General features: G+C 44.8%; 2 protein-coding genes across 4 annotated transcripts; one reads left to right on the top strand and one right to left on the bottom strand.

The window, feature by feature from the left end:
• Window positions 1-373: 373 nt before the first annotated feature.
• syngr1a (synaptogyrin 1a) lies at window positions 374-19,240 on the bottom strand. 3 transcript variants are annotated; one of them, XM_026163784.1, is made up of 5 exons: window positions 18,361-19,240; window positions 15,054-15,291; window positions 14,814-14,959; window positions 3,107-3,248; window positions 374-403 (listed from the first exon to the last, which is right to left on the bottom strand). In XM_026163784.1, the coding sequence occupies exons 1-4, from the start codon at window positions 18,460-18,462 to the stop codon at window positions 3,126-3,128; spliced, it is 609 nt and encodes a 202-aa protein (XP_026019569.1). In that variant the 5' UTR covers window positions 18,463-19,240; the 3' UTR covers window positions 374-403; window positions 3,107-3,125. The 3 variants fall into 3 exon arrangements, with proteins under 3 accessions (XP_026019569.1, XP_026019568.1, XP_026019570.1); XM_026163783.1 differs by lacking the exon at window positions 374-403 and having other exon boundaries at window positions 2,802-3,248; XM_026163785.1 differs by lacking the exons at window positions 374-403; window positions 3,107-3,248 and adding an exon at window positions 14,257-14,588 and having other exon boundaries at window positions 18,361-19,239.
• LOC113020100 (zinc finger BED domain-containing protein 1-like) lies at window positions 9,894-12,294 on the top strand. The gene is made up of 2 exons (XM_026163782.1): window positions 9,894-11,202; window positions 11,366-12,294. The coding sequence occupies exons 1-2, from the start codon at window positions 10,136-10,138 to the stop codon at window positions 12,039-12,041; spliced, it is 1,743 nt and encodes a 580-aa protein (XP_026019567.1). The 5' UTR covers window positions 9,894-10,135; the 3' UTR covers window positions 12,042-12,294.
• Window positions 19,241-19,756: the final 516 nt, after the last annotated feature.

Below are 19,756 nucleotides of genomic sequence, written 5' to 3'. Positions count from 1 at the left end.
TCAGGGCCAGGAAAACAAAAAATATACACGTTTAATCACTTTCTTTGCCCCCCCGAGTATAAATTCTAGATGTTCATCTAGAGTTTATACTCGGGGGGTTAAAGTAGGCTGTCTGAAGGTGCCTGTCAGCTGTGTTTGTGGTACCTTAGAATACAATTCAATTCAATTCAATTTTATTTATATAGCGCCAAATCACAACAAAAGTCGCCTCAAGGCGCTTCATAGATACAGAGAAAAACCCAACAATCATATGACCCCCTATGAGCAAGCACTTTGGCGACAGTGGGAAGGAAAAACTCCCTTTTAACAGGAAGAAACCTCCGGCAGAACCAGGCTCAGGGAGGGGCGGGGCCATCTGCTGCGACCGGTTGGTGTGAGAGAAGGAAGACAGGATAAAGACATGCTGTGGAAGAGAGACAGAGGTTAATAACAGATATGATTCAATGCAGAGAGGTCTGTTAACACATAGTGAGTGAGAAAGGTGACTGGAAAGGAAACACCCAGTGCATCATGGGAATCCCCGGCAGCCTACGCCTATTGCAGCATAACTAAGGGAGGATTCAGGGTCACCTGGTCCAGCCCTAACTATATGCTTTAGCAAAAAGGAAAGTTTGAAGCCTAATCTTGAAAGTAGAGATAGTGTCTGTCTCCTGAATCCAAACTGGAAGCTGGTTCCACAGAAGAGGGGCCTGAAAACTGAAGGCTCTGCCTCCCATTCTACTTTTAAATACTCTAGGAACAACAAGTAGGCCTGCAGAGCGAGAGCGAAGTGCTCTAATAGGGTGATATGGTACTACAAGGTCATTAAGATAAGATGGGGCCTGATTATTTAAGACCTTGTATGTGAGGAGCAGGATTTTGAATTCTGGATTTAACAGGAAGCCAAAACAGGAGAAATCTGCTCTCTCTTTCTAGTCCCTGTCAGGACTCTTGCTGCAGCATTTTGGATCAGCTGAAGGCTTTTCAGCGAGTTTTTAGGACTTCCTGATAATAATGAATTACAGTCGTCCAGCCTGGAAGTAATAAATGCATGAACTAGTTTTTCAGCGTCACTCTGAGACAGGATATTTCTAATTTTAGAGATGTTGCACAAATGGAAGAACGCAGTCTTACATATGTGTTTAATATGTGCGTTGAAGGACATGTCCTGGTCAAAAATGACTCCAAGGTTCCTCACAGTGTTACTGGAGGCCAAGGTAATGCCATCCAGAGTAAGAATCTGCTTAGATACCATATTTCTAAGATTTTCAGGGCCGAGTACAATAACCTCAGTTTGATCTGAATTAAGAAGCAGAAAGTTAGCGGCCATCCAGGTCTTTATGTCTTTAAGACATTCCTGCAGTTTAACTCATTGGTGTGTGTTATCTGGCTTCATGGACAGGGGCAGAGACAGGTGAGAACTTTCCAGCGCTTGCGGTGAATTATCGCGAGGCCGCTGCCCTTCCCGGAGTTGCGAGGTATTAGATATAAACAAACTCAGATGGAGTGGAGTAATTAAGTGAAACAAAATCATTAGGCTGTTGCCTCGTTTCAGTCAGGCAAAAGAAAAATCCAACTTACGGTCCGAGAGGAGATCCTGGACGAGATGCCCCTTACCAGTAAGAGAGTGGATGATTAATAGACTGCAGTTGATGCTGGAATTACCATGTGTGACAGTAGGCTTAGCTGCCCTAACAAGGTGGACCAGCATGTTGTGGACAACACCCCGATCGGTTTTGCAGGGAGGACGACGAGTTCTGGACCAGATGGACACTACTGAGTTGGTGTCATTGCTATTGAAGTTTCGCCAGACCCCTCGGTGGATGTACCTGCAGCGGGGCTTGAAAGCGATTGTACGTGTTTTGGTGTTTGTACGTGCTTTGTCTCTAGGGGCCACCGTAAATCTATTTTTATTTATTCACGCCACATAAAATGCAATAAAACAATTATAAAATACAAAAAGCAACTATTTAGATTTCAACTTTTAACTATTTAAATTTTCAGCTTTTTCTTTTAAACAAATTTAGAGTGAAACAACACAAAACACTGCAAACCACAACACAGTAAAATATAAATTAAAATGTGCAAAACAAAAAGAAGATGCACATTCTCTGTCATACAGGCCTGGCATGATTTTTGGGAGAATGTTTTCCTGCTTGGAACTGTATACATAGGATTCAGTGCATGAATAAACTTTCTGAATCCTTTATCATCCGCAACTGAAAATAGTTGTGGATGATTACTATACCTTTCTAATGTGACGTTGTTGTCCCTGCTCTCTTTCTCTCTCTCTCCCTCCCGCTCTGTTCCTGTGCTACTGCGAGTGTAACTACCGGCCCTCCCCCCTCCGCTCAGCGCAAAGCACAAGGCTCGCGTGCGGAGTGAAGCGGGAAAAAATGCGACAGAGAGAGGGAGGGTGAGAGAAAGAAAAAAAACACGGCTCCCAATAAGGAGCCGGCTCGCGTCGTTCACTTCAAAGGGTTGGCTCTAAGATCCATTTCGTTCGCAACCAACACATCACTAGTGCTTAGCTTGGTGCAGCAGCATGGGGTGCTGTGACTGTTTTAACCTCCTAGGACCTGTGTCCACATATGTGGACATCACATTTTGGGTTATTTAGACCAAACTACTCAATTTTGCTCTACAAGGGCCTGATATTCACTTACGAGGACATTATACTGCTACTGTTCTATCAAAATTTTAAACGAATATCCTCGTATGCGGCTCTTATTTTTCTTAAAAACAAAAATAAGGTAAAAAAAAAATCTGGTAATTCTTTGTTTTTACATTCATCGGGCCCCAATATGCCCAAATATCAAAGAGAAATTAAAAATGCATGCCGTGGAAGAGTTCGGGTCTTAGGAGGTTGAAGCTAAAAATGGGCAGAAAAGTCTCTGAAAAGTGTAGTAACTGTGATCAGCCTTTTACCATGAAGCTGCTTGTACAACAATGGTAGTGATTTTTCAGCAGGAAGTGGAGGATTTAGATCATTTCTGGCCATGTTGTTTCTGTTCATGTTCTGGACTGTGATTGGCTGCTGATTCAGAGGAACTCATTTTCAATGAAAGTGCCTATGTTGAGTCCCTGAATGCACCATAAGAACAAAAATCCATCGAACAAAAACTACCCAGCACATCTGAAGGGATTTATTCAGTCCTGGGTGCGGCCTCCATGGGTTCGTGTGGATTAGGATCCACGTAGTCTTGGTTGAACATGACGGTGTCGGCTCCCAATTTGAACCTGTGGATGGCAAGCAGGCTCTGCAGCACCTGCAGACACACAGCATGCATGTTAGGGGTTGTTAAAAGCAACCACAATAATCAGATAAAAATTAAGAGAAATCTCTGTGTAAGGCCCAGGTGGACGATAGATGATAACAAGTAAGACTGGTTTCTGAGTTTTACAGCTGGGGTGGACGAGGCTAAGCATCAGGCTTTCAAATGAATTAAAAGTCTGTCTGGGTATTTGGTTGATTAACCCTTTAAGACCTACCATAGAACCAAGTCCGCCAGAGCTTATATTATATTTTTACATGCTGTGGAGCCATTTTTTGGAGCATTTCAAGTTGCTATACATCAATACAACCATTATAGCCCACATTTTAATAATATGTCTGCATTAAGTGCATAGTAATTACATAAGTTGCAAAAAAGTGCAATAAACTACAAAAAAATTTAAAATCGTTTTTGTTTTTTTAACATATATTTCTAGTTAGAGAAATTTAAGAGGCTTATCCCTCAAAACTGTAAATACAAAAAAGTTGCACAAACTAGTTTCCCACCAAAGGAAATTTATTTTAAGTGTCTTCATAGTTTTATTTTTGAGATACACCAATTTTCATATACTGCAGGAAAAACGAAAAAATATATTATAGTGCAAATTTGCAAAATAACAGCATATGCATCAAAATAAAATATTTCCACCAGTGCAATATGAGTCCTAAGCATCCCAGAAACGACACAGAAAGTCATAAAGTCAAACATAACTTTTAAAAACACAAGTATAGGCTCATAAGGCCACGATGGTAAAAAAAAAACTACATTTCCTCAAAATGACGTCACTTCCGGTTTCGGGCAGGTCATGCCGGACATGCGATAGTTCACGCTGATGGACGTAGGAAGTGTTACAAACAGCTGATCGGATCGGCAAAGCGTGTTTCTGGAATATTATGTTTTTGTTGCTGCAAGTGCTTTTTATGCAGTTTTTGCAAAGCTATATGTGGAAGGAAACTGTGACCGAGGACAAGCTGATGGCATAAGATGTAAGTACAACTCCTCCGGTTTTATATGCAAAAAAAATTATTGCGCTAGCTTACGTGGTTGCACTGCTACCGGGATTTAAAAATAGTTACGCAAAACAGAGCGTGTTCACTCCGACCGGCTCTAAAGGGTTAATAGGCTGGTGTGAAAAATTGCTGCCACACCTCCCCCTCGGCCTGTGCTTCGAGGTTTCTGGTAGTTAGAATGACTCGGGGGTGTTGATTCATTTAAACTAACATAATCATCCTGCTGCAAGCAGGTTTCTGTAAGGCAGAGTAAATCGATTTGTTGATCAATTATTAAGTCATGTACTAACAGAGACTTGGAGGAGAGAGACCTAATATTTAATAATCCACATTTCACTGTTTTACTCTTTGGTTCAGATGTGGATACTGTATTGTTCTTTCTTTGTGATTGTTTATGTTTAAGTTGTTTGTTGCTGGTTTTTAGTTACTTTGTCTGTTTGGGAGCTGACACAGTCTCTATGGAGATGGGTTTTTTTGGGGGGGGGGGGGATAGCAGGAGGAGAGAAGCTGCAGAGAGGCGTGTAAGACTGCAACTCTGCTTCCTGGTCCCAACTCTGGATAGTCATATTTTGGGGGGTTAAATAAATTTGTCCATATTTCTAGAAATGAGAGCTGCTCCATCCAAAGTGGGATGGATGCCATCTCTCCTAACAAGACCAGGTTTCCTCCAGGTTTGCCAATTATCTATGAAGCCCACATCATTTCTGGGACACCACTCAGACAGCCAGCAATTTAAGGAGAACATGTCTGTGAAGGTTCTCAGTCATCCAGGCCATCGTAGTCTAAGTAGCTGTCATGGTCCTGAGTCTGGGGACTGAGTGTTTTGTGTTTCTTTATATTATTTTATGTTCTTGTTTATTCTGTTATGTCTTGTTTAGGTTTGCTATGTGTTAAGAGTTTTGTTTTATGTCTGCCTATGTTCCCTCTGTCTGTCCATGGTGTCACTGTGTCTGCTCGTGAGTCTGTCTGTTAAGTTCAGTGTCTTGTCTGGTCCTCTGTGTCTGTAAGTTTCCTGTTTTATTCTGAAGGTCCTTGTCTTATGTGAGTGTGTTCAGTTTACAGTTCCCTTGCCACGTCAGCTGTGATTTCTCCGAGGTGTGTTCCTGTCCTGTCTCCCATCCCTTGATTACTGCTGCGTGTATTTAAGCCCTGTGTGTTCTCCTGCCTGTTGCTGGCTCGTCTGCGTTAATCTCCTCCGTCATCCTGAGTGGTTTCCCTGCGTCTGTCTGTGTCTCTGTGTCATTCTCCCCGTTTGGTTATCATTTCATGGTTTGCTCTTTAGTTTTCCCAGTTTAGGTTTACCCAGTTCTGTTTTTCGCCATCCTCGCCTTGTGTATTTTCCACCTTCTTTAATAAAGCTTCCTCACATCTGAAGTGCCTGCGTTTTGGGTCCTTTAACAATTCCACACAGCTCATCCTACGAGCCATGACAGGAGCTTGGAAAGAAAAGCGTCTGGACTTCTTTGAGTTGCTTGAAAACGTTTCACCTCTCATCCGAGAAGCTTCTTCAGTTCTAAGGTCAAATGGTGGAGAGTGCCAGATTTAAACCCAGTGGGAGTTTCCCCCCAAAGAGGGACAAAGGACCCCCTGATGATCCTCTAATCACATGAGCCAAGGTGTAAAAACGGGTGTGGGTCACATTCAGCCAGGGTTTCGGGTGAGCTCATTGTGAAACCTGGCCCCACCCTATCATGTGATTTCCTGAGGTCAGAAGGCCCAGGATGTGAGTAGGCGTTAAGGCGTCTGGGAAGGATCTCAAAACTGGATTATAGATGGCAGACAGTTGGTGTCGTAAGCCCCGCCTCTGTTCAAAGTCTTGTCCTGTGGAGGTGGCTCTTCTGTGTTGTGCCATGCACTTGTGAAGTGTCTGTTTGGTCTCTCCAATGTAGAGGTCTGGGCATTCCTCGCTGCACTGTACAGCATACACCACATTGTTAAGTTTGTGTTTAGGAGTTTTGTCTTTCGGGTGAGCCAGTTTTTGTCTGAGTGTGTTGCTGGGTCTGAAATACACTGGGATGTCGTGCTTGGAGAAAACTCTCCTGAGTTTCTCTGATACACCGGCTACATAGGGGATGACAGTGTTGTTGCGTCTGTCCTTCTTATCCTCCCTCGCTGGTGTCTGGTCTTCTTTTCTGTGCCTCTTTGCTGACTTTATAAATGCCCAATTAGGATAACCACATGTTTTAAGTGTTTCTTTTACATATAAAGGAAATCAGACCCAGATTTCAGACCCAGCAACACACTCAGACAGAAACTGTTTCATCCCAAACACAAAACTCCTAAACACAAACTTAACAATGTGGTGTATGCTGTACAGTGCAGCAAGGAATGCCCAGACCTCCCCAGACGCCTTAATGCCCACTCACATCCTGGGCCATCTGACCTCAGGAAATCACATAATAGAGTGGGGCCAGGTTTCAGGATGAGTCCACCCGAAACCCTGGCTGATTGTGACCCACACCCGTTTTCACACCTTGGATCATGTGATTAGGTAGAGGATCATCAGGGGGGTCCATTGTTCCTCTTTGGGGGGAAACTCCCACTGTGTTTAAATCTGGGACTCTCCACCATTTGACCTTAGAACTGAAGAAGCTTCTCGGATGAGAGGTGAAACATCTTCAAGCAACTCAAAGAAGTCCAGACGCTTTTCTTTCCAAGCTCCTTACATTAAGGAGAACATGCGGCTAAACATGTCACTCCTGGTCTGATTGGGGAGGGGACCAGGGAAAACTACAGAGTCCGACATTGTTTTGGCAAAGTTACACATGGATTCAATATTGATTTTAGTGACCTCCAATTGACATAACCAGGTGTTCCGTCAATCGGCCGACGTGAATTATGATTTTACTGAATTTACGTTTACCCTTAGCCAGCAGTTTTACATTTCCGCCAATGTCACCTGCTCTGGCCCCTGGAAGACAATTGACTATGGTTGCCGGTGTCTCTAGCTTCACATGTCTGAGAACAGAATCGCCAATTACCAGAGTTTGACCCCCGGTGGGTGTGTCACCAAGTGGGGAAAAACTGCTACATACATGAACAGGTTGGTGGTGTACCTGGAGCTTCTGTTTAAGACTATGCTTCTTCCTCACCGTCACCCAGCCGCCCTCTTTCCCCAGCTGCTTGGGGTCTGCCGAGGAACAGCTAGCAGGACCTACGCTGTCTTTGGGTGCACCGCCTGCAGGGGCCTGGCTAGCTACAGGTGTATCAAGGGTGCAAAGCCGAGTCTCCAATTCAGTGATCTTAGCCTCCAGAGCTGCAAATATGCTACATTTGTTACAAGTATCCTTACTGCTAAAGGAGGCAGAGGAGTAACTAAACATCTGACACAATGAGCAGGAAAGTTCAGGAGGGACAGGTGAATAGGCCATGCTGCTAGCGACTTCGCTATGAGCTAAGCTAAGCTAGTAAAACTCAAAAGAGGCAGAGAGTGAATACTGTGAATGTAAATTAGCGAGTGAATGCACAGAGAGTGAGCTTTGGATAAAGCATGTTCCACTGTTACCTTCTCCCTCCACATCTCGTCCAGCTCTTCTCTGAGCCCTTGGTATTTCTCCTGCTTCTCGTGTTCCTTCTTTCTGATGTTGCTGTCATTCGGAACCGCTACATCGATCACTACAGCCGTCTTCTGATGTTTGTCTACCACCACTATGTCCGGTTGGTTAGCCACCACCATTTTGTCTGTCTGTATCTCGAAGTCCCACAGGATATTAGCTCGTCATTCTCCACCACCCTTGGGGGCATCTCCCATTTTGACCTCGGGACTTCCAGGTTATACTCGGCACAGATGTTCCTGTACACTATGCCGGCCACTTGGTTATGGCGTTCCATGTATGCCCTGCCTGCTAGCATCTTGCACCCTGCTGTTATGTGCTGGATTGTCTCTGGGGCATCTTTACACAGCCTGCACCTGGGGTCTTGCCTGGTGTGATAGCCTCTATGGATCTTGTGCTCAGAGCTGCTTCCCGTGCTGCCATAATTAGTGCCTCTGTGCTGTCTTTCAGTCCAGCTTTGTCCAGCCACTGGTAGGATTTCTGGAGGTCCTCTATCTGTCTTCTGTCTGGTACATGCCATATAGTGGCCTGTCCTTCCACGATGGCTCCTCCTCTTTCTTGGGTTTCTGCTGCCTGAGGTATTCACTGAGCACACAATTGGTTGGGGCCATCTTCCTGATGTACTTATGGATGTTTGTTGTGTCATCCTGGACCGTGGTGCTGACACTCACCAGTCCCCGGCCTCCTTCCTTCTGCTTAGCGTACAGCCTCAGGCTGCTGGACTTGGGGTGAAACCCTCCATGCGTGGTCAGGAGCTTCCTGGTCTTGATGTCAGTGGCTTCCATTTCCTCCTTTGGCCAGCTTAATATCCCAGCAGGATCAGTGGCAGGGAATAGGTGTTGATTGCCCAGATCTTGTTGTTACCGTTCAGCTGACTCTTCAGGACTTGCCTGACCCTCTGCAGGCAGTGATTGCCCGTTTGCCTGTGGGATTCTCAGGTACTTGTAGGTATCCTCCATGTCCGCTCATTTCTGATTGCCCTTTCCTCTCTTCGATACTATCCAACTATACTCCATGAGTACATCAGGAAGATGGCCACAACTGACCATCTGTTCAGTGAATACCGAAGAAAGAAACAGGAGAAAGAAAAGAAGCAAGGGGTAATAGGAGGGGCCATCATGGAAGGACAGCCCACTGCACGGAATGTACCACCGGCAGGTGGCTGACATCCAGAATCCTACCAGTGGCTGGACAAGGGAATTATGTGGTTACAGTTGCTCCAAGACAATACAAGTAACAGACTGAACTAAATACTGCAATATATTACAAAGTTTAAAAATTAAAAGAAATAGCTCAAATATACAAATAACTCAATTATAAATATCTAGAATATTACAGAGGAGCACAAGATCCATAGAGGCTGGGGTCTATCACACCAAGACCCCAGGTGCAGGCTGTGTAAAGATGCCCCAGAGACAATCCAGCACATAACAGCAGGGTGCAAGATGCTAGCAGGCAAGGCATACATGGAACGCCATAACCAAGTGGCCGGCATAGTGTACAGGAACATCTGTGCCGAGTATAACCTGGAAGTCCCGAGGTCAAAATGGGAGATGCCCCCAAGGGTGGTGGAGAATGACCGAGCTAAGATCCTGTGGGACTTCCAGATACAGACCGACAAAATGGTGGTGGCTAACCAACCGGACATAGTGGTGGTAGACAAACAGAAGAAGACGGCCGTAGTGATCGATGTAGCGGTTCAAATGACAGCAATATCAGGAAGAAGGAACACGAGAAGCTGGAGAAATACCAAGGGCTCAGAGAAGAGCTCGAGAGGATGTGGAGGGTGAAGGTAACGGTGGTCCCCGTGGTAATCGGAGCACTAGGTGCGGTGACTCCCAAGCTAGGCGAGTGGCTCCAGCAGATCCCGGGAACAACATCGGAGATCTCTGTCCAGAAGAGCGCAGTCCTGGGAACAGCTAAGATACTGTGCAGGACCCTCAAGCTCCCAGGCCTCTGGTAGAGGACCCGAGCCTGAAGGATAAACCACCCGCAGGGGCGTGCTGGGTGTTTATATATATATATATATATATATATATATATATATATATATATATATATATATATTAGTGCTGTCAAAATTATTGCGTTAATTGTTAAGATCAACGCGAAATGTTTAATGCATTAAAAAAATTTTACGCTGATTTTGTTTTTTTATTAATTTCCTGTAATCTAAGACCTTTAAATTCATGAGCACCTCTGGAGGAGGGGGCAACAGTGTGCTATGCTGGCGTTTGGCCTGACAGAAATGATTAGAAGAAGAAGAAGAAGTGACACCATGCTACTATCTAGCTAACACTAGCTAACACACGCAAGCATGGACGAGGGCGGACTTTTGGGTGGAAAGTTTCTCTTTAAGAAGTTGCCTGATGGCTTGTTGGACAAAACGAGAGTAAGATGCACAATTTGCAAAGCTGAATTCAAGTACCACAGAAGCAGTTCATCACTGGCGTATCACCTGAGAGCAAAACACCCAACTGAATCCACCTCTACGGGACCTCGCCAGTCTACGCTTCAGGAGTATGGTGCTTGTGGACGAATAACAAAAAATGTGAGAGAAAAGGTAACCAATTCCTTGGTTGTTTGGATAGCTAAAAACTGCCGACCAGTTAGCATAGTAGAAGATGATGGACTGAGAGAAGTCATTCGTGCTGCATCAGGAGATGAGTGTTACAATCTGCCCTCGAGAGGAACCATTGTGTCGAGACTGCACACTTTGTATGGGGACCAGAGGGCTCAGCAGTCCAGCAAGCTTGTGCAAGTAAGGAATGTCGCTCTCACCGGAGACCACTGGACTTCGGTGAACAACGATAATTACTTGGGGGTCATGGCGCATTTTATTGATAACGACTGGACTATGCAATCGTTTGCACTAACAGTGAGTAAAACTGAAGAGAGACACTATGCTGAGGCGTGTGCTGACCATTTTCTGAATGTTGCAAACGAATGGAAAATCAAGGACAAGGTAACCACGCTTGGCACCGACAGTGCTCGTAACATGGTTGCAGCCGCCAGACTACTTCCATTTGAACACATGCCCTGCATGGCCCACATTCTGCAAAGAACGGTCACAGTTTCTCTTAATGACAGCGCATTTGAAAGGGCTCTGGCCAAATGTCGCAAGATTGTTGGACATTTTAAGCATAGTCCAGCAAACGCTCAGGAATTAAAGGAACAGCAAGCTGCACATGGACATCAAACAGAACCGCTTGTTCAGGACGTTCCAACAAGATGGAACTCCACCCTAGAGATGATCAAGCGGATCCAGAGAAACAAATTTGGGCTGACCACCATCCTGACTCAACAAAACAGCAAGGTGACTATGTTGACTGACCAGGAGCTTGACAGACTGCAAAAGCTGGAGGAACTACTGGAACCTTGCAGGTAAATCATTTTGTTTCTCATGATTGTGTGTCTATCTTTGCATTCTAGCTTTGTTTTCAAGTATGTTCTCCACCTCCACCTCTCTGTGTATTTTCATATGTAGTTTTTATGTTTGTCTCTGTGTGATTAATAGAAAAATACAGACTTGATCTTTCTATTGCAGATATGTTACCGAACTGCTGGGAGGAGAGCGGTATGTCTCTTGTTCCATGGTGTTGCCAGCCTTGTGTCATTTGTTCAGGATTATGGAGCCCTCAGATGATGACCCAGTCTACGTTTTGAGGTTTAAGAAGATTTTTACCACAGACCTAGCTCAGCCGAGGGACAGCAACAATCTCACATGGCTGAAGATCGCTACTGCCCTTGATCCCAGGTTTAAAGATCTTAAATGCCTTTCCAAAGATGAAAGAAGAGAGGTGTGGGCATCAGTACATGACCTTCTGATGTCAGAGACGGATGCACACCAACCATCTGCTCAGACAACAGAGGAACCCTCACCAAAGAAGAGCAAGATGTCCATCTGCTTGCTGGGTTCTCCTGATTCAGATAAAGAGGAAGAGGAAGATGCTATAGACTGCTGTCTGAATCTGTACAAAGCAGAGCCCAAAATTGACATAGGAGAGTGTCCACTACAGTGGTGGTTAAAGAGAGAAGGAGCACATGCCAGGCTGGCACCTATTGCACGCAAGTACCTGTCAACCCCTGCAACCACAGTGCCTTGTGAGAGATTATTCTCACTCTCAGGTCACATCATTCAAAAGAAGCGTGCTTCTTTGTCATCAGACAATGTAAACAGAATAGTCTGCCTCAGTAACTGGCTGAGTGCAAAGAAGGACTAATCCAGATTGCTCCTTTGAAGTGAAAAATGTTCAACATTCTGGGTTTTCAGCTGTGTCTTTTTGTGTTTTAAATACTGAGTTTTGTGCACCCTTTATTGTTATGATATTCACTTTAACCTGTAGGCCTGGGTTCAGTCACTGTTGATGGCCTTAAAGGTTTTTTGTAAGTTTTCACTGTGTTAAAGATTGATGAAAACTATTAAAATTCTCTTTGAATTTCAGCATACATTCTTTGTGTTTATTCTGCATTTACTTCATTGTGTTGCATAAATGTCTGTTACAATCTTAAAATATAAAGAATAAAAAAAATGTAATTGGAGCCAGGCTATTAATAAAGTAATTGAGATTAATCGCAATTAATAACAGAAAATTGTAAGATTAGTTAGTTAATTTTTTTTAATCTATTGACAGCACTAATATATATATATATTTATTAGGGGTGCAACAATACTCGTATCGATATTGAACCGTTCGATACAGTGCTTTCGGTTCGGTACGCATATGTATCGAACAATACAAAATTTTTAATTTATTTTATCAACTTTCCTTCTGACGATGCTGTCTGTGTTGAGCGCTCAGTGGATCTGCGCTCGACAGTGCAGCCTAGGCGGAGTAGTCGAACGCAGATTCACTGAGCGCAGGGCAAGCTAGCGAGACAGAAGTTAAGCTCTGCTTGCAACATGGCAAATTGAACCTCCCTCACCCTCATTCAGATCTGGCGTTTGGAATTATTTTGGTTTTCATGTGACGTATGACCCTGAAGGTAAGCGCGTCATGGACAAAAGTAAAACAGTATGTTGGATGTGCCATGCAATGCTCAATTATATTGGTGGGAACTAGTGCGTTAGTGCAGTTAGCTCGTTAACGTGTTGGCCGTCCAACCCCCATGCACGGGGCGATCCGCGGTAGCTCGTTAACGGAGATTTGCCGTGTTGTCGCGTTAACGTCATTTCAGATTAACGCTGATAGCACTAGTGGGAACACAACGAATATGACTGCACATTTACTCCGACATCATCCTAGTGCAAAGACAAAAACAACAAGCAGCATGCTACAAACTTTACCCGAGTCATTTAGACAGCCGTTAGCACATGATTCTCCTTATGGGGACCTGATATGTTTAATATGCTGCTGAGAATATTGCCCAGAAGAAGCGTATAGTATAGCTTTTATTTTGAAAGAGCCATTTCTCTGTAATAAACTCTCTTTTCCAAAGATGAGTGATTTCTCCATCAGATAGATTTATTTTTTTATTACTCTGTTATTTCAGCAACATTAAATTTAAAAACTGTACTTTTGAGTTAAAATATATATTTATAATTTTAATAAATGAGAAATTAAAAAGGCATGAACCTTTTTTTTTCTATCGAAAAAATATCAAACTGTGATTTGTCTGACTGTATTCTTTTTCCTTTTTTTTAATATTTATTCTTGTTCATCGGGCGATCGTGGCTCAAGAGTTGGGAGTTCGCCTTGTAATCGGAAGGTTGCCGGTTCGAGTCCCGGCTTGGAGAGTCTCGGCCGTTGTGTCCTTGGGCAAGACACTTCACCTGTTGCCAACTGGTGGTGGTCAGAGGGCCCGGTGGTGCCAGTGTCCGGCAGCCTCACCTCTGTCAGTGCGCCCCAGGGTGGCTGTGGCTACAATGTAGCTGCCATCACCAGTGTGTGAATGTGTGGATGACTGGATGTGTAAAGCGCTTTGGGGTCCTTAGGGACTAGTAAAGCGCTATATAAATACAGGCCATTTACCATTGTTCTGTTCATTGCACATGTTATAAGGACAATAAAGATATTCTGATTCCATTACTGAAGCAGCGTGGAATCACCCTGACAGAGGACAAAAGGCAGAAACATCCAAACAGGAGCTTTGAATGTCCTTCTGGAAGCCTGGAGAGCTATTTCTGAAGATCCTCGTAGAGATGAGAGAGTTGCTTAGAGCGTTCAGATGGAGCTGAAGGATGAAGCTGCTCACACCAACTATTCACTTTCAAGCTCGTTAGAATCATTCAAACTCATTTACTGTATTCCACATACGTTTGCACAGGTTTCAATAAATCACCGCATCTATTCTTAGCTATCCTAAGAATGACTCAAGAGTTTTGCTTAGTACAGTAAGTTTGTTCTTTAGTGTTGCACATAAACCCGACCAGGTGACAGCCAGCAGCAGGGAGCAGTCCATTGTCTCTCCATGGACCATGCTTCTACTTTTAATATGTTAATCTTAATGTCACTTTATTAGATCTTCATACACCAAAGTACATGGTGATATCACATCACACACAACGACATCACTGCAAAAAGAAAACGCACAACATAGTTCATGAATGACTCAGTTACCGCAGCGACAGTAAGGCACTTAGAATAAGAGTTCAGACTGAGCTATGAGGAGGAAACAGAAAGCACATGAAGGCTCGCCCCTGATTAGCTAAAAGAGACAAGTCAAGTAAGGTTTGAGTTTCAGGCAAGAGGAGAGCTGAACAGTTTGTTGTATTCTTCCTCAAAGGAGACTCTCTTCAGACGCTCCAGAGACAGCAGAGTGAGACCGCCCTACATACAACACGTCACATCACATGACATAAGGCACATCACATGACATGGGACACAACACACATACGACAACACAGACAGAAGGAAACAGAATCATATGAGTTGTTTGTTACATGTACACAACATATCTTATACATGTGCAAGGGTTTAAATATTTCTAAATAAACGTGTTTGTGCAGTAGTCTGACCAGCAGGTGGCAGCAGTGGAAGCCTTCACATACTTACCCAGGTGAAGATGGAAAAGAAGGAGAAAACAATGGTTGCTCTGGCTGCGTCGGCTCCTTCGTTCAGAGGATTGTCCTCTTTTTTAGAGACCTGCCACTGATTGGCCAGAAAACAGAAGCCCACAAACCAGATGAAGGCCCATAGAGCTGCACACAGCACGGAGGAACCACATTTAACAAAATGCACAAAACACACGTGCCTAATCCCACCGACTACAAAGCACAGGAGATGGACACTCACCTGACACTACAATGTCAGCCATGACGGCCTTCTTCCTGTCCTTCACGCCGCTGATCTGGGGGAAGTAAACATCCAGTGCTAGGAAAGCAGCGCTGCATAGGAACCCCAATGTTCCCATGGTGATGCCATAGTTGCAGGCGTTCTGGTTGCGGTTGAAGATGCAATACGGGTCCACCTCCTCTGGCCTGTTGACATAGCCCTCGTTAGCAACGCAGCCGAGGATGACGATGGAGAAGAGCTGGAGCGAGGAAGTAAAGTTTATTAATGAGCAAGTTTAAACACAGCTTTTACTGATCAAAGTGTACTGACCTTGTTAGAATGTAATTTTATATTTAAGGCTATATATCTCATAATTTGTTCGTTTTGCCTCTGAAAACACTACATCCACATGAACAGGATTTGGTATGGTAATGAGAGTGTCATCTCCACATAAGGAGATGTCTAGAAAGGCGCAGAGGAAGAAACATGAGCTGACGTCAGATGTCAAGGCCACGCTCAACAGTTTTGACCAATCACGTTAACGTTCTGTTTCTGTGACCCGTAGTAACACTGTTTACTGGCTGGGTGTGGGGCTCTTTCTTTCTTTTGGGTCTCCTGAGTGACCAAAGAGACACAGCAGCCATTTTTATCTTGAACCTTTATCTGCTTAATATTCTTTTTTATAAATGCACTTTGAGCATATTTGTCTTCTCTCTCAAAAATAAACCCAACAACCTATAAACATGCATGAAATTACATATTACATGAAAAAGCAAACTCAGACACGGAACCATTACCAGGCCATCAACAGAGGACAGCAGGGGGCAGACAGAGTTTCAGCGGGAACAGCCAATGGGAGATCAGTGGCTCAAAGAGAGAAATGGTGGATTCTTTGAGGCACACAGAATGTCTTTTTCCATGGCCTCTCCGAACTCCTCCCACACAGGAGTTTTTGCGTCGGCCACTGCCCAAGCCGCTTTCTGCTAGGCCTGTCGGTACCTATCGACTGCTTTCGAAGTCCCACAGGCTAACCGAGCTCCATACAGCTCCTTCTGCATGATGGACTCCACCACCTTGTGGATGCAGCTCAGTGCAGCAGCTCCAGCAATGTGCTGAACATGGTCCATTTGGACTCAATGTCCTCAGTCTGCCTTGGAATGCTGTCAAAGCTTTACTGGAAGACGGAGGTGAAGATTCTGTGGACTGGGGTCTCTCCCAAGCAAAATCTCGGGTGTGGGAGGAGTTTGGTGAGACAATGAAAAAAAAAAAAAACTGGAACATAAAAAAACCCAAATCTATTAGCAGCAACCAACCAACCCAGTGATGTCACACTGTGCTGTAACACAAGATGGCACTAATCACGGTTTAAAAATGTTAAGCACTTATTTTTTAGATCCAGCAGGGTTATCTATGTCAGTTTTTGAGAGCAGGACTCCTTGGTGTGAATTTGCTTTCATCAGAGATAGCAAAGTAGGAACATTCTTTATTTAAGTAGAAGTACGGCAGCACCATTGCTGGAGCTGCTGTACTTCTACTCGAGCTGCTGGAGTATTTTGAACCTGTGTTAAAAAATACTCCAGTAAAAGTTTAAGTACTGAAGCAACTTTTTTACTCAAGTAAAAGTTTAGGTTTAAAGTACAGATTTAACAACACTTCCATGTGAGCTTTAAATGAGCATCCTTCCTGTGACTCTAAGCTCTCTGCTTCCTCTCCTCCTTTCTTATCTGTCTCCATCTCTGAGTGAACGTAGCTCTCTGTCTTTTCTGTCCCTGACAAATAAGCAGCTGGACGTTAGCTGCAACACACTGTGGGACAAACTACACGCACACAGTTTGTGTGTTTGCTGATGTTTGTTGAGCTGCTTTGATTTGATTTGACAGTGTTTGAGGTGAGCTGAGAACACTTTATCATCCGTGGTATCAGTCAGAATCAGCTTTCTATTTTAACCTGACTATTATGTGAGTAGCAGGTCACTGTTAACAGTTTCGGTGCTATGAATGGCTCTGAGGCCCGACTGAAACAGTTCCTGTTTCTCGCCTGAGCTGGGACCCGACTGCTGTTGTAAAATGAAAGTTAACTTAGCAACAGGACGGTATGTCCTTGGCATCAAGGTTTGATGTTTTTGTGCCATGGCTGGATTCTGGAAGCAGAGTGGGCATGATCACATGCAGTCTGATGACTTCCTCAAAGAAAGCACTGCAGTCATTAAAAATGCTATCAACACAGCGCAGCTCGAGTGGATACACGGCTCCTGTCACACTTTAATACATTTATACAAAGACAATCACAGTTTTGGAGAGTGTTTTATTTGTGGTCCTTGAATAGCGTCTGTAGATCTGTAATAAAGGAAGGTTTTCAGCTTTTAAACAATCAATCATGTACAGCTGGACCTAACAGAGCTCCATGTGACCTTTAACCAGCAAGCAGCTGTTACCCTGCAGCATACACCTCCCAGCTCCACAATTACCTCTTCCATCCTGTGCTATGGAGGCGTGGAGGACTGCATGTTTCTATCCAATCATGGCAGTCTCTCTCCTGAGCTGTCCAATCAGAGTGGCTGCAGAGTCAAACAGTGAGGTTTTGTTTGAGCAGTCTTGTGTTGAGCCCCAGGAATTTTAACACCAATCTCATGACTGAATCACAAAGGACTCTCAGGACCCAGCAGCCAGTAAAGTGACAGCTGACCCCAAACAGAGAGAGAACCGACCAGAACCAGAGCCCCTCAGTCACACATTAACACAAAGGCTGATCACTTAAACATCAGAACAGGCAGACATTTGTGAAGATGCTGATCTCCTGAAGTTTTACTTCCATCATCTCTCAGGTCAGAGGCACATCAGAGGAGGATGGACATCAGCAGACCAGATGGACCCAGACTCACCTGAACTGGATCAGAACGACAGATCTAAGAGGTTCTGTCAAACCTCAGACTTCATTCAGAATTCGGACAATTCGGGACTCCATTTAAATTTTTTCTGCCTCACTTTGCTGGATTTACTCTAACCTGTCAGACATTCATCCCCCTGCTGGAGGGAGCTTAAAACACGTGTTGGGGAACATGTGGGGCATGTTTTGAGAGGAAGGCATTCAGGGAGGGGGCCAGGCACCAGCGCGGATGTGAGACTGTGCGTTCAGCAGATGAGACTCTGAGAGAACGTGAACTCACCTGAACGCTCTAAGATAAAACAGGTGAGCCTGTCACATGACACCACAGCTTCTTGGATCTGATTGGATGGCACCGTGAGACCTCTCAGGTTTGTCCATAACACTAATGATTGGTTTGTTTAGAGACCCATCTATGACATAATTATGACATCACAGGACTTACCCAGCACAGGATCCTAACGACAGTCTGCGGCTGCCTGATGAAGGTCGCAGGGTCGAACGCTCCGCCGGCCTTCCCCGCCCCGTACGCCTGGAAACCATCCATCCACTTCCTCTTCCTCAGACCACTGCAGTCCACCCCAACCCTCCAGAACCCAGCCAAGTCCAGTTAGTCGCAAACAGACTGGTTCCAGTTCACTGCATCAGGACAGGCCCAGTCAGGCCAGTAGGCTCAGTTGGTTTGGGTGTGCCTCTCTCTTCTTCTTCTCTGCTGTTATAAACTACTCTGTAATCTGTAGTAATCCTCTTCATCCTCCCTCACTGCACAACAGCCTTTAGCCCCCCCCGCACCGACTCACAGGGTGGCCACTGCTGCACCAATCAGAGGAAGCGGCCACAGCTATCCAACCATAGTGAAGGAGGCGTTACTCTGCCTGAGAGGAGGAGCTGCCTGTGAGGCAGAACTCAGGGTGGAAAACTACTCATGTCTGTCTCCTCTTTCCTTCCTTCCTTCCTTCCCAGTAGCTTTGTAAATCCCAGTGATTAGAGGTTTGCAGTGATGAACTCACAGACCGGGATATCATGGCGGCGGCTCTGAGGAAGACCTCCCATCTTCATTGTCCAGTCTGGAGATCAACCATCAGCTTGATTGTCCCTGATGGTGTGGTTGAGGGGTGGGGGGTAGCTGTGACCCCTGTGAAGGCCTCATTAATTAAAAGTACATCTGCAGAGCAACATCTGCTCCTAACCCTAACACCTCACTGAGCTCCATTCCTGACCTGAGTACAGCCCAGCCCCAGACCATCACCCACTGAAACATCTGGAGCTTCACAGAACCCAAAAACCACAAAAACATCTGATTTCAACCTGCAGAAGCTGGTCTCCTCAGTTCAATCAGAGCTGTGGCCTGAACAGCTACAAGTTTTTTATATTAATAAGTGATTGTTTTGATCTTTGGTCTTTGACCCTGAACTAGCAGCGAGTCTGCAGCTGAGAGAATAAAGACTCCGAGTTTCCTCTCATTCGTTCATGTGCAGCTTGTTCCTGAAAGCAGGAAATGAAGCTCCAGCTGCTCAGACTGAACATCCATGTGATAGTGCGCTGATCCAGACCATGGTTCTGATCTGCTGCAAACACACACCTGAGTATCTGTTCAACCAATCACATTCATTCACTCTGATCTGCGACATACTGCAGCGAGTTCCACTTTAAAGTCTGAGCGCTCTGATGGGGGACGCTGTCAGAGTGGCTGTAAGCATCACAAGAACTTTTTTCTGCCTTGGTCTGTATCAGCTGTTCCTCTGATGATGTTGCCTTGTTTGATGTGAGCATGCTCACCACGGTGACCCCTGTTAACCCCTGAAACAGGCTTTAGGCTTGGTCAGACAGCACAAAGACAG

Source organism: Astatotilapia calliptera, chromosome 4 (assembly GCF_900246225.1).
Source record: "Astatotilapia calliptera chromosome 4, fAstCal1.2, whole genome shotgun sequence".
In the NCBI taxonomy this organism is placed as follows: domain Eukaryota; kingdom Metazoa; phylum Chordata; class Actinopteri; order Cichliformes; family Cichlidae; genus Astatotilapia; species Astatotilapia calliptera.
This window is presented reverse-complemented; position numbering and strand designations above follow the sequence as displayed.

Excerpts from the sequence above, each read along its gene's own strand:
- LOC113020100 (XM_026163782.1), top strand. The coding sequence starts at position 10,136 with ATGGACGAGGGCGGACTTTTGGGTGGAAAGTTTCTCTTTAAGAAGTTG. Across the intron at positions 11,203-11,365 it reads GAACTACTGGAACCTTGCAG|ATATGTTACCGAACTGCTGG; the intron begins GTAAATCATTTT and ends TTTCTATTGCAG.
- syngr1a (XM_026163784.1), bottom strand. The coding sequence starts at position 18,462 with ATGGATGGTTTCCAGGCGTACGGGGCGGGGAAGGCCGGCGGAGCGTTC. Across the intron at positions 15,292-18,360 it reads TCGTTAGGATCCTGTGCTGG|CTCTTCTCCATCGTCATCCT; the intron begins GTAAGTCCTGTG and ends TCCTCGCTCCAG. Across the intron at positions 14,960-15,053 it reads GGCTGACATTGTAGTGTCAG|CTCTATGGGCCTTCATCTGG; the intron begins GTGAGTGTCCAT and ends TGCTGTGTGCAG.